The sequence below is a fragment of the Pipistrellus kuhlii genome, unplaced genomic scaffold, assembly GCF_014108245.1.
Source record: "Pipistrellus kuhlii isolate mPipKuh1 unplaced genomic scaffold, mPipKuh1.p scaffold_m20_p_9, whole genome shotgun sequence".
NCBI lineage: Eukaryota > Metazoa > Chordata > Mammalia > Chiroptera > Vespertilionidae > Pipistrellus > Pipistrellus kuhlii.
The window spans coordinates 59,063,031-59,076,221 of NW_023425595.1; the positions used below are offsets into that span (position 1 = coordinate 59,063,031).

Genomic DNA, 13,191 nt, shown 5'->3' on the forward strand with positions numbered 1-13,191 from the left:
AAAAGGGATGAGTACTTAAAAAATAAGAAGCCACAATGAATACAAAACCATGATTTAATCAGTATCACAGAAAACTTTTATGACATAGTATATAGTGTATGTATATAAACTTAATACAGGCCAAAATTTGATTTTATACCTTTATGGCTAGCTGGGTTTCATAAATCGGATATTTAGGATTTAGAAACCAGTGATGGTACAGCTGAATATACTTCATAAGCATCCTATGGAGGAAATGACAATTTGCTAGTAGAAATATAAATTAATTTTCTGGAAGAGTTTGGCAAAATGTTTTGAGATCCTATAAACTGCATTCATTTTGATTTGGTAATTCCACTATCTAAAATGTCTCCTATGGAACTGATAACCGAAACAAATATTTATTTACTGGTACAAGTATGTTCACTACTTTTTAATAATGTAATTTCAAGAAGCCGGACCTGAGGCTGAAAGATAGTAGCTTGAGAAATGGATCACTGCAGAATATATAGTAACTAGAGGCCCAGTGCATGAAAATTCATGCACTGGAGGGGGGCCCTCAGCCCAGCCTGCCCCTCTCACAGTATGGGAGTCTTCAGGGGCAGGAGGCGACCTGGCAATCAGGGGAAGGTGACACCCCCATCACACATCTGCTGCTGCCACTGCTGGCAGCGTAAGACTCGTGTGGCCCTGGGTGGCTGAGGGCAGGTCCAGTTGTACCACCCGCCTGCCAACCCCCTTCCCCCTGCCATGGGGTAGAAAGGACTGGGGGACTCTGGTGGGGCTGAGAGAACTGGGCACTACCAACTTTGTGATGATGTGGTCAATTTGCACATTCCCTCTTTATTAGGATGTGCCTTTGAAATTACTCCAATCAAAATTAAATACAGGTCTCCCTAATAGTCCTAACATCTCTTTGGATAAATGCTAATGTATGCTTTTCTCATGTACAATTTCAACATACTAAAGGGTTCCAACTATATCCAGGGTTAAAATAATCACAAATTTTAAATATAAGATTTTTCAGATTTAGCATACACTGACATCAACCACTAAGTAATGTCCAAAATTAAGAGTGTATTTTTATATGTAGTTGTAAAACTAGCTACAAGTTTTTTTGTGGTAAGATTTAATCCTAAAATGTCATCACTGGAATTTGACTGTTAAAAACAGGTTACCAGATAACAATACTACTATTTAGTCCAGCATGCTTGGACTTTGAAGGTAAAATAGGGATTATGTTTTTTATCTTGAACATAAATGAAAGCTCTAAATATAAGCTGCCTCTGGACATTTCTAGTGGCTGCTGGCTAGTGAACTAAGAATCTTGAACAAAGTGAAATTATTTTATTTGTACATGCATTTTTAGTGCTTAGCACATATAAATAGATATTAATTGAATGAAAAGAAAATCTGTAATTCTCAGCATTATGTAAACTTCTGAAAAAGCATGCAAGAATTGACTTGCAAAGGAATGTAACCAAGATAGTTAAATAAGAATGACTGCCAATATGAAAGAATTCAAACTTTAAGTTAATGAAAATATTTATTCAAACCTAACTGTATTACAGTACCAAGCTGAGTTAAACAAATATCAACTGTATGATATTTAGTTCCTTAGGAATAGACTATTGCCACATCAGAAAACTTTTTTACAATATAAATTTCTGCAGTGAGATTCAGTAATAAAGATGTGATTTCCACATGGAGAAATGTTGTTTGGAGTAGAATAGATTTCACTTTTTAAAGGCCCAGTATTAAAAAAAAAAAAAAAAGTTGAGCAAAATGACTCTGTAAATGTACATGTATCTGTAAAAAAAAAAAAAAAGAAAAAGAAAAAAAAGCTTAATATACTGATATTTAACCAAACAGAAAGCACTTAAGAGAACACACTTTAATGTGTAGGCACAATTGGTCAGGTGCTAATTATAATTTCTATTCTCATTTAAATGTTTAAATCAATCCATCAACTTACTGATGTGTGAAAGTCTAATACAGAGAAGGCACCTCTCATCTCCTTTTGAAAGTAACTCTTTATAACATTTTTAAGGAGCACAAAGACAATGCACTATATCTGAGTATAGATATAGTTATTTAACAGCCCATTTTAGGAGAATCTACGTTAAAATATAAAACTATGATTTCTCTTCTTACACCTTATGATAAGCATGGCTTTCTAAAAAGGATATCAGAAGATAATCCTCCACATAAGCTTTAAAATAGGATACAAGATTTAAATTAAGTGTGCGTTGGTCACTACTACATAAGGAGTTCTAAGAATTAGTGCAATTCTTTAAATCCCCAGTATTTAGGGGAAAAGTATATACATCCCAAGAAATCTCAACCAAACCTTTTATGGCTCAATAGTCTAAATACTTAAAGTTCTGTAAAACATTTACAAAGTTATAAACAAAAGATCAGAATACTCATGTGGTTTAAAAAAATTCTCTCTTTAAAACAAAGAGACCAGAACGACCAGAGGAAGTATAAATTTCAGGAATATAATCTTTACTGCAATTATAAGAAGGGGTGATAAAGTATTCACTGTAGAAAAACCTCCAAACTGTTAGTTTCTTACCATTGGAGGTGGTTATCACTTTTGTACTATTTAGTGGCTATGTCTTTATATGTCTCATTGGACAGTTACTGAAGGCAATTTATAAGGAAAAACATTATCTTCCCTCCCCCAACAGTGAGAAACTATTCCAGATAAATAAAAACCTCAGAATTAGGTATCATAAGAAGTAAAAAAACACAGTGTTAAGAACATTGGGTTGACTTAACCTCTATTTCAACAATGTTTACACAATATTTACAATATGCAATTGTCAAAGCTATACAGACTTGCAGAATGGCTTTACTTACATATCTGCAATTCCCCCCCTCCCCCAGCCCAAAATAAAAATATAACAGGTAAATCCATTTACAAGCTAGGAAGCTGCTTCAGAAACAGCATGATTTAGATATAAAGTGAAATTTCAGTATAATGAAAGTGCAGGTCAAGCTTTTAGATTTTGTCAATATCTCATTCCCTACACTCACAGTTTAAGGGATACGAGTTTTAAACAACTATTGTTCTTATATGTTCAGCATGTTTACTCATCATAATGCAAGGATAACAAAAATTTGTCCACATCCATTCCAGCTGGAAATGAACTGGGCAGCTTCTTTTTCTGTCAAAAAAAATAAAAAATAAAAATAAATAAAACAAATAAATAAAAAAGTAAACAGAAAAAAGAAAAATAAACCTAAGTTAACATATTGAACTCAAACAAAGCCCCAGAACTTTCTTAAATCACTTAGAACATTTTATCGAGTTCTTCCATATACTAAAAATTTTGACAAATTTTTTCAACTTAGAATTTTAGTTTTACAGAGAAGTAGAGCCAAATATAATGAAATCTGTCTTTTCCTTTCTCTTCCAGTCTCTCTATAAATGAGTGAAAAAATATCTTGGGATGAGAATAATAAAATATTCCAATGGTTCTCCAACATTAGTTTAGGGCAAAAGACATTATACAAATCCAGAGTGTAATTGCTGAATGAAATATGATACAACATAAGGTGATCATTATTGCCAAATCATAAACATTAGGAAGACTGACTTAGATTTTAACATTATGAGGTACTTCTCAAATTCTAAACATTTAATACACACCAGGCACTTTACAAACACTAGTAATAATTAATGTCGTTTTTAAACATTCATTTAAAATCTTGCTTGGCGTTGACTTGTATTGACATAACCTTCAAACACGTGGTATCTACAGAACGTGTGAAGTGCAATTAACAAGTTTTGCTTGAAAAAGTTTGTGTTTGGTTTTTGTTGCAAAACTAGGGCTAAGAAGATGGCGGATTAAGAGCATATTTGGCACTGCATGCTTTACGAGTTCCAATTAGGAAGAAAAGCAAGTGAGGCTGCAAAAAACATCTGTAGTGCTCTTGGTCAAGATGCAGTTAGCGCCAGAAAATGCCAGCGTTGGTTTGAGAAATTTCGCTAGGGAAGTTTTTCGTTAGATGACAAGAGTGGTTGAGGCCGTGTGTCCAATTTTGATCAAGAAGCTCTTCAAGCTCTTTTGGTGCAAAATCCTCAAATTACCCAACAAGAGCTTGCGACAACTTTAAATTGTTCACAAAAAACAATTTCCAATCAATTGCGTGCACTTGGCAAAGTCCAAAAGTTTGGAAAATGGGTTCCTCATGAGATGACCGACAACAACCGTAATCAAAGAGTCACAATTTGCAGTTCGCTCCTCTCTCGTCAAAACCGTTTGCCGTTTTTAGAGCAAATTGTTACCGGAGATGAAGAACGGGTGCTGTATGTTAATTTGAAAAGGCGGCCTCAATGGTTGGACAAAAATGAGGCTCCGCAGCCCACGCCAAAACCTGACTTGCATGCGAAAAAAGTGATGTTGTGTGTTTGGTGGAATTTTAAAGGAATTCTTCATTATGAACTTTTACCATCTAACCAAACCATTACAAGTGCAGTGTATAGTGCCCAATTGGAAAGGTTAGCCCAAGCTTTAAGAGAAAAAGAACCCGCGCTGATTAATCGGAAGGGCATAATTCTTCACCACGATAACGCACGACCGCATACTGCAAGAATCACTGCTGAAAAACTGCGCCAGTTGGAATGGGAAGTTCTCCCTCAACCTGCATATTCTCCTGATATTGCCCCTTCCAATTACCATTTGTTTCGTTCTTTGCAAAACTTTCTTCTTGGAAAAAAATTTAATAATGAAGAATGCCTCAAAAATGCATTGACCGAATTTTTTGCATCAAAATCACAAGAATTTTACAGCAGAGGGATTAAAATGCTTCCTGAGCGTTGGGCACAAGTAGTAGAAAACAATGGTAACTATATTGTTGACTAAATTTTGTTGTATTGTTTAAATAAATTCGATTTTAAAAAGTATTAGAAAACGACATTAATTATTACTAGACCTAATACATTTAGGTAAGGTAATACCGTAACCTTTGGTTAATGATGCATCTGAGACTCAGGGAGCTATGGACTTAATCATATCGCAGAAGCAATGAAAAGGAGATGCATGATTCAAACCTAGGTTTGAAGGCAGCAAACCCTACACTCTTTCCCTGATACATTTTAAATACCTTTCTTTCTATTCAATCCACTTACTGAATGGGTAAACAGGTCAGAAACCAAAGAACTTATACTTATTAGGGGCCTGGTACACAAAATTCATGCATGGGGGTATGTTTGTGAGTTCCTCAGCTCAGCCTGCACCCTCTCCAACTGGGACCCCAGAAGGGATGTCCGACTGCCCTGTCCCACTGGGATTGAGCTTACATGGGCAATCGGACATCCCTCTCACAATCCAGGACTGCTGGCTCCCATCCACTCATCTGCCTGCCTATCCGATTGCCCCAACTGCTCTGCCTGCCAGCCTGATCACCCCTTAACCACTCCCCTTCCAGCCTGAATGACTCCCTTGCTGGCTGGACTGCCCCTAACTACCCTCCTCTGCTGATCTGGTCGCACCTAATTGTCCTCTCCTGCTGGCCCTGTCACCCCTAACTGCCCTCACCTGCTAGTTTGGTTGCACCTAATTGTCCTCCCCTGCAGGCCTGGTCGCCCCCAACTGCCCTTCCCTGCTGGCCCAGTCACCACTAACTTCCCTCCCTTGCCAGCCTGGTCGCCCCTAACTGCTCTCCCCTGCTGGCCCAGTCACCCCTAACTGCCCTCCCTTGCCAGCCTGGTCCCTTCCAACTGCCTCCCTCTGCTGGCCATCTTGTGTGTTGGAGCGACAGTTAATTTGCATATCACCTCTTTATTACATAGGATATGCATAGCCCGTGGACATGAGTAATAAGGAAATGAAGACCTGAAGGGGTGAGTAGGGGCTTGGAGGAAGGAGAAGGGGAGGCAAAAATGGGAACTATCAGTAAAACTATCAATAACAAAAAATATATGGAAAAAAAGAAAGAAATGAGTTTCATCCCTGCAGTGCATTTCTTTCCATAGTTAAGGAAAAAACAGGTTAAGTTTAGTTTTTACACTGCTCCACATATTAACATCTATAAGAGCCCATGAAAACATGACAGGACATGGGAAAAAAAAAAAAAAAGATAAAGATGTAGGAATTAAGTAGTTTTTACTTGGTAATTCCACACACAACAGTAGCTTACCAATTTTTCATACCTTACAGCAACCCGTACCTCTAAAAAATTCATCATACCATGATACAAACAAAAAACTCTTTTTCCTAAGGAAGATGCTCATAAACTAGAGGCCTGGTGCACGAAATTCGTGCATGGGGGTGTGTGTCCCTCAGCCCAACCTGCACTCTCTCGAATCTGGGATCCCTCTCACAATTCAGGACTGCTGGCTCCCAACTGCTTGCCTGTCTGCCTTTCTGATTGCCCCTAACCACTTCTGTCTGCCAGCCTGATCACCCCCTAGCCACTCCCCTGCCAGCCTGATTGATGCCTAACTGCTCCCCTGCCAGCCTGTTTGCCCCTAACTACTCTCCCCTGAAGGCATGATTGCCTCCAACTGCCCTTCCCTACTGGCCTGATTGCCCATAACTGCCCTCCTTTGCAGGCCTGGGCCCTCCCAACTACCTTCCCCTGCTGGCCATCTTGTGGCATCCATCTTATGTTGGAGTGATGGTCAATTTGCATATTACTCTTTTATTAGTAGGACTAGAGGCCTGGTGCATGATATTAGTGTGTGTGTGTGTGTGTGTTTCCCCTCAGCTTGGCCTGCATCCTTTCCAATCCGGGACCCTTTGGTGGATGTCCAGCTGCTGGCAGTTGTAATTTTCTCTCGCAATCCAGGACTGCTGGCTCCTAACAGCTCACCTGGTTGCCTGCAAAATCGCTTCATAACCACCTCTGCCTGCCAGCCTGATCATCCCTAACTGCCCTCCCTTGCCGGCCTGATCACCCCTAACAAACTCTGCCTTGGCCCCCGCCACCGTGGCTTTGTCCAGAAGATGTCCAATCTAATGAGCATGTTACCCTTTTACGAGTATAGATGCCTTAGCAATTGTCCTGAAATGCTATGTTTCACCTAGACAACTTATGAGTATCATACTAGCTGAGAGACACTGCTATCTTCTAACAATGTGTTTTGTCAATTACACTCAAGCTGTTTTGAGCAATGTTCAGTAAAGTAGCTATGGTAAAAGATGATGAGCTCTCTAATCTGAGCACTGAATAAAGGGCAAAGGTATACTTTTGAAATTAAGACTTTCAAACTTGCCTTGATTCTCTTCTTTTTCATTGGTACTGACGAATTTGAAAGATTTTTATTCGAAGTACGGGAGTTTCGCTCACGCTCATCTAATTCCTCAATTTTCCGCTTTTTTGTGGTGTTTCTTGCAGATGTTCTAAATTGTTGTGTATTGTCCTTTAGAGGAGTTGCTGAAGTAGTCCTAGAGATGGCTGCTCTGGAGAGAATCATCAATGTGTGTGCAGCCATGTTCACACTGTTTTCACTCCCTGCTTCACTGGCAGGGCTGCAGGCTGGCAGGTCAGGGGTGACAGGAGGGACCATTATTTTGGGTGTGCTACCGTCTTCAACGAGACGCCTGCTAGAGGGGATCTTGATACCATCGGTAGGTTCTTCTTTATGTTTTTCCCCTGCCCCTGAGCCAGGTGTCCGGGGCACAGATGGATGAGCAGTGTCTACGAGCCTGTTTACTGGGCTATGACGCTGAGCCTCCTGTAACATTTCTGTGGTATGTTTGTTTAGTGGGTTAATCAAAGAGCTGGCAGATTTGGTTTGTTCCTGTTTTAGATCCTTCACAGCTGCACCTATGGAAATGACATTTTTACTGTTTGAGGATGTGCCTTGTTTTTTGGTTAGTTCTTGCAGTGAGGATATAGTCTTCTCATTTCGTAAACCTCCATTTTGCTGCCCATTAGATAGTTTTAAAATTTCTGGATTTTTCTGTTTTTCCACATCACTGCATAATTCATTCTCCTTATTAGCTGTTGCTTTATGGAAAGATTCAAGACCAGTTTCTGTTGATGAAACTTTCTTTTCTGACTGAGCTTCTTTTATGGTATGTCTGCCAATGGCAGTTTCTGATTTAGATAAAATCTTAGGCACAGGAAGTTTCTCTCTCTCCCTTTTGAGAGCATTATTAGAAGAGGGTTTTAAGGTAGAGGACATCATGGGTGAGCCAAGATTAGAAAATGAAATATCATTCCTTTCTTTGCTCTGGGACACCATCTTATGATTTGTCCCCTGTGTATCTGCCACGGGAGCAGTGCTATCAAAACACAGCACACGCCTATGGCTTTCCAGTGGTTTGCTAGTTGGAACTATATTCTCTACTGAGAAGGGAACTGTGATTTCTTCGAGTTTTTTTCCATGATCTGTTGTCATATTCTTCTCAGAAACTTCAATTCTTAAAAAAAAGAAAAAAGTTACCTTTAGCAATTTATAAAGAAATCTTTCACCTTTTAAATCTGTGCATTCAAGTAATCTGATAGAAACTACTTTTATGCTCACCTTTGTGCATGACATCCAACTAAAAGACTTGATGAATCCACCAAATTATTTACCTGCTTTCCTGGAATGATAAATGAGTTAATTAGAAAGGAAAAACATTCCTGAGAGAAAAAGTATATTCCTCTGAAAGAAAATGAAACAGATCACACTATGTCACACATAATGAGACAAAAATTTAAATGAAAGTTAATGTACAAATGAAAACTTTCACATATTGTTTAAAAGCAGGTTTGTAATATATATAATATGATCGCTCATTTATTTTAGAGCAAACAAAAATGCCTTACTTCAACTTCAAGCAAGTATTATGAATCTGTTTTTGGATTTATGAATTACAATGTTCACTTAATAGTACTACTTAACCCTAGCGTTTGGCTCAGTGGGTAGAATGTTGGCCTGCTGACTGAAGAGTCCCAGGTTTGATTCCTGTCAAGGGCACATACCTTGGTTGCAAGCTTCTCCCTGGCCTGAGTTGGGGTTCGTGCAGAAGGCAACCAATTGATGTGTTTCTCTCACATCAATATTTCTCTCTGTCTTTTACTCTCTTTTCCACTCTCTCTAAAAATCAATGAAAAAATATCCTAGGATGAGAATGAAAAAGAAAAAAAAAAAAAAAAGAGTACTACATAGATCTAGAAAGACAGTTAAATAAAGAAAGGAGTATGTTTTGTTATTTTAAAAATGTACCTATATAATTGTCATGTTTGTAAGCCTGTCACCTACAGCACATGTAGGTTTAATAACCATATTTGATTACCATGGAGTTTATGCGAGAGAGAAGCAAGGCATGAAGTTAGAAGGAAAAGCAGAGATGAGACCAAGAAGGGCCTTATGTATTTAAAAAAATTTTTTTTTAAATGTTTTTATTGATTTGAGAGAGAGAGAGATGGGAATAGAAAGGGAGAGAGGGAAGGAAGAGAGGTAGATCTCAATGAGAAAAAAATCATCAATTGGTTGTCTCTTGCATGCACCCTGATCAGAAGTGGAACACACGTTATGTGCCCTGACCTTAAATCGAACCAGGAACCTTTAGGGATACAGGAGGGCACCCAACCAACTGAGCCAACACTGGCCAGGCAAGGACCTTATGTATAATATTATGCAAAAGGTTTCACAGAGAAACTTTATGAGCTTTTAAATAGAAAATATTCATGAATAGATTTATGTTTTAGAGTCACTCTGGCAGTGGTAAAGAAAATGAACTAAAGAAGAAATAGGAATTCTAGATATAATTAGACTAGAGGCCTGATGCATGAAATTCGTGAGAGTAGGCCTTTGTAGCCCCAGTTGCCTTGGCTCTTGCAGCCCCGGCTTCATCCAGACGGTCTTTCCAATGTTTAGCCATTCCGTTGATTTGGATATTACACTTTCATTATTATAAATGGCTCTAAATATTCCAGGTAAGAGACAATGAAAGTCTTAAGAGTCAGTAAAGGGAATTAGATAGATATGGAGAATAAAGGAACAATCAATGGTGATATTAACCAAGGGAGGAAAAGTAGGCAAAGGTGGTCTTTGAGGAAAAGGTGAGACCTGGACAGGCAGAGTGTGAAAGTCTTCAGTTAAAGAAGGTTAGAGAGGGAAGAGCATTGTATAGTGGTGTTTCCAGAAGCCATCAATAGTTGGAAGTGAAGAATGGAAAATGTCCAATATATATATCAATATTAGGTCACTGATGACCTCATTTTAAATAGTTTGAGTGGCAATATGAGAAAAGACAATAACATGGATAAAAAAAAAAAAAAAACACTGAGGGATAAGAGGGATTGAGGACAAAGGGTTGGCAGATTGGACAAACCTAAGGAACTTTAAAGCCAGAGAGGGAAGGAGCCCAAAAAGAAAAGTTGAATACACAGAAGACTAGAGGCCCAGTGCATGAAATCTGTGCATGGGTAGGGTCCCTAGCTGCTGCCGGCTGGGACCCCCCCATTCCTGGCTGCTGGCTGGGGCCTTACTTTGTTCCGTGCCACCCCCTGGTGGTCAGCACACGTCATAGTGAGCAGCTGAACTCCCAGTAGGTTGAACTCCCGTGGGGACACTTTGCATATTAGGCTTTTATATATAGAGATAATCTAGAGCATAAGTAGATTGTATTAACCTTATAATGGAGAAAATTATTCCTCTAAGAAAGGAAGGAAAAATGATTTTGGAAGTAGAACAAATACATATTAAAATGAAGTTTACTGATAAGTGAGGATAATAAATGGCATTAAGGGGCCCAGAGCCACTTCTAAAGCAAAGCTCAGAAGCCCCCATGTGAACTTGGTTAGATCCAGGGCTGGGGGTACCAAGTAGGTATGGTAGAAGAATGTAGATATGAAGGTTTTTAATTGTACTGAGAAAAATGATTGATGTGGTAGGGTCTAATCTGAATAGTGAAGAAGAAAAACTAGAATGGAACTGAGTGTTCAGGTAAAAGGTGAGGATTCAAACTCTAGGAGCTATCAATAGTGGAAAAGAGAATCAGTGGATATATGGAAATGAGAGAAGTTATTGGTCTTTAAAAATTAGTGAAAAATTAAAGATGAAGCTATGGGAGAGGATGATTGAAGACTTAAGCATGGAAAAATTCAGAATTCTGAGGGCTAGCTTGTTTGGCAGGTTATCTACATGGGCATATTGTTATCATAAAGATGGGAAAGTTTTATGTACAGACGAAACCGGTTTGGCTCAATGGATAGAACGTCAGCCTGAGGACTCAAGGGTCCCAGGTTCGATTCCGGTGAAGGGCATGTACCTTGGTTGCAGGCACATCCTCAGTAGGGGGTGTGCAGGAGGCAGCTGGTCGATGTTTCTCTCTCATTGATGTTTTTAGCTTTCTATACCTCTCCCTTCCTCTCTGTAAGAGATGAATAAAATATATTAAAAAAAAAAGAAAAAAAGAAAAAAAGAAAGTAAGTAAGTTTTAGGTACAGAAGTCTAAGAACTAGATGCAATATTCATCATGGCCCCAGATGAAAGTCTGGTTGTTACTTTGTAAATGGTATTTTTTGTTGAAAAAGTTATAATTTTGTAATCAGCACCATCACACTTTTCTATTTATAAATTATATATTTTTCTATTTTAAAAAATTCATTTATCCCAGCATCATTAAGATATTCTCTTACATTTTCTTTTATGCTTAATTGTTTTGCTTTTCACTTTTAGGTCTTTAATCATCTTGGGTTTCACCTTTGTATAAGATATAAGGAAGGGTTCCAATTTTTTCCTGTAATATATATAATAGCCAATAAATTTCATTTATTAAACAATCCATTCTGTTCTGACTTCTTTTGTTACCTTCACCACATACAAGTTCCTATAAGTATGTATTCTCTTTTAAATTCTAGTTTGTTCCATTTATCTTTTTGTTTAAATTGTTGTAAAAACTTTAAGCAAAGATTGGATGATCACCTGTTAGGAATGTGTAAGTACTCAAAAAGAAAATACTGTGGTATTGTTGCAAACAAATGAATATATAAACATAAAGCTGACATTAATGAACTTAAAAATGTACCTGTACAAGGCTTATTTCTTAGTCCCTGAGTTTTCTGAGACTTTGGAGGCACAGGGAATTGAGGGATACTTCTACTGCATACAGGTGCTGCCAAAGGCATATGAAGGACCTATAAAAGAAGCCATTAGTTATAAACTATGCTTGAAAAAACACCAACACACCACTTTTTGTTCATAAATCTTACCTGCTGAGGAGGAGCAGAAAATGAATTTGCATTCTGACCAACCACAGATACAGGTATCATTCCTACCATTCCTTGGAGTACAGGCTGGACTGGAGAAGCAATTATGATGGCAGATCCTAACAAACAACAAAATTTAATAAAATAAGATCTGTCTCATGAATGAACTTAAGACACCAAAATGATTACTAATTTGAAACAAACTCTCTAAAATTATAATCCCCCTTCCTTACAATTGTCTTTTCTTTTTATGAAATTAATTTAGGAATAAAGTAAGAAAAAGTTGCCCTAAATGGTTTGGGTAGGTGGATAGAGCATCGGCCTATGGACTTAAAGGTCCCAGGTTCGATTCTGGTCAAGAGCATGTACCTTGGTTGTAGGCACATCCCAGTAGGAGGTATGCCGGAGGCAGCTGATTGATGTTTCTCTCCAATCAATGTTTCTAACTCTCTCTCCCTCTCCCTTCCTCTCTGTAAAAAAAAAAAATCAGTAAAAAATATATTAAAAAAAAAAGAATTTGAATATTAAAGTAGTGATGGCATTTAGTCAAGGTGAATATCATAAACAAGCGTAAGACTTTACAGCAAGATATCCTATTATATATATTTTTTTCTTCTTCTTTCAGCCATTTCCTTGTTGTTCCCATGCTTTCGGCACAGAGTCATCCACATGAAGAATAACCCTGTTTCCTAAGCTGGGGTTTAGTTTTAGCTCACCACTGGAATGCACCAGCCAACAGAGAAGTGGTCAGGGGCAGTGGCGGGTGGCTATATATTTATATCTTGATTCCTCTAGAAATAGTAAAACTGATTAGAAAATTGGTGGTGAAGGTTTCAAGTCTGAATTTTATATCAGATTATTAGGGTTTCAACTGAATATTAATAGCCCAATACTTGCTCACAACCCCAACCTATCTCAATGGTATTGGTCAAAAAAGTTCCAAGGTCTGTAATTGGGACGATGAAAGACAATGCTTACATGGTCCTTAGATGTCAACAATAGAGCCTGTGGCTATCATAATTTACCCCTGCCCTGTAAATGAATCTTTTC

The 13,191-nt window shown here is 38.1% G+C and overlaps 1 protein-coding gene and 1 non-coding gene across 3 annotated transcripts in view; both read right to left on the reverse strand.

Moving 5' to 3' along the window:
- Window positions 1-1,506: 1,506 nt before the first annotated feature.
- Window positions 1,507-13,191, reverse strand: part of LOC118712979 (protein NPAT) — a 58,110-nt gene continuing 46,425 nt past the window's right edge. Inside the window, exons 14-18 of one of the 2 annotated variants that reach the window (XM_036427301.2) lie at window positions 12,145-12,260; window positions 11,961-12,069; window positions 8,465-8,525; window positions 7,208-8,360; window positions 1,507-3,152 (exon numbers count right to left, since the gene is read on the reverse strand). In XM_036427301.2, the coding sequence (XP_036283194.1) occupies window positions 3,075-3,152; window positions 7,208-8,360; window positions 8,465-8,525; window positions 11,961-12,069; window positions 12,145-12,260 (1,517 nt within the window). In that variant the 3' untranslated portion in view covers window positions 1,507-3,074. Of the gene's footprint in view, window positions 3,153-7,207; window positions 8,361-8,464; window positions 8,532-11,960; window positions 12,070-12,144; window positions 12,261-13,191 lie in introns of both variants that reach the window. The other variant, XM_036427302.2, reaches the window with a different exon arrangement.
- LOC118713826 lies at window positions 12,776-12,905 on the reverse strand. The gene has a single exon (XR_004986389.1). It is a non-coding gene; the product is annotated as a small nucleolar RNA SNORA65 (small nucleolar RNA).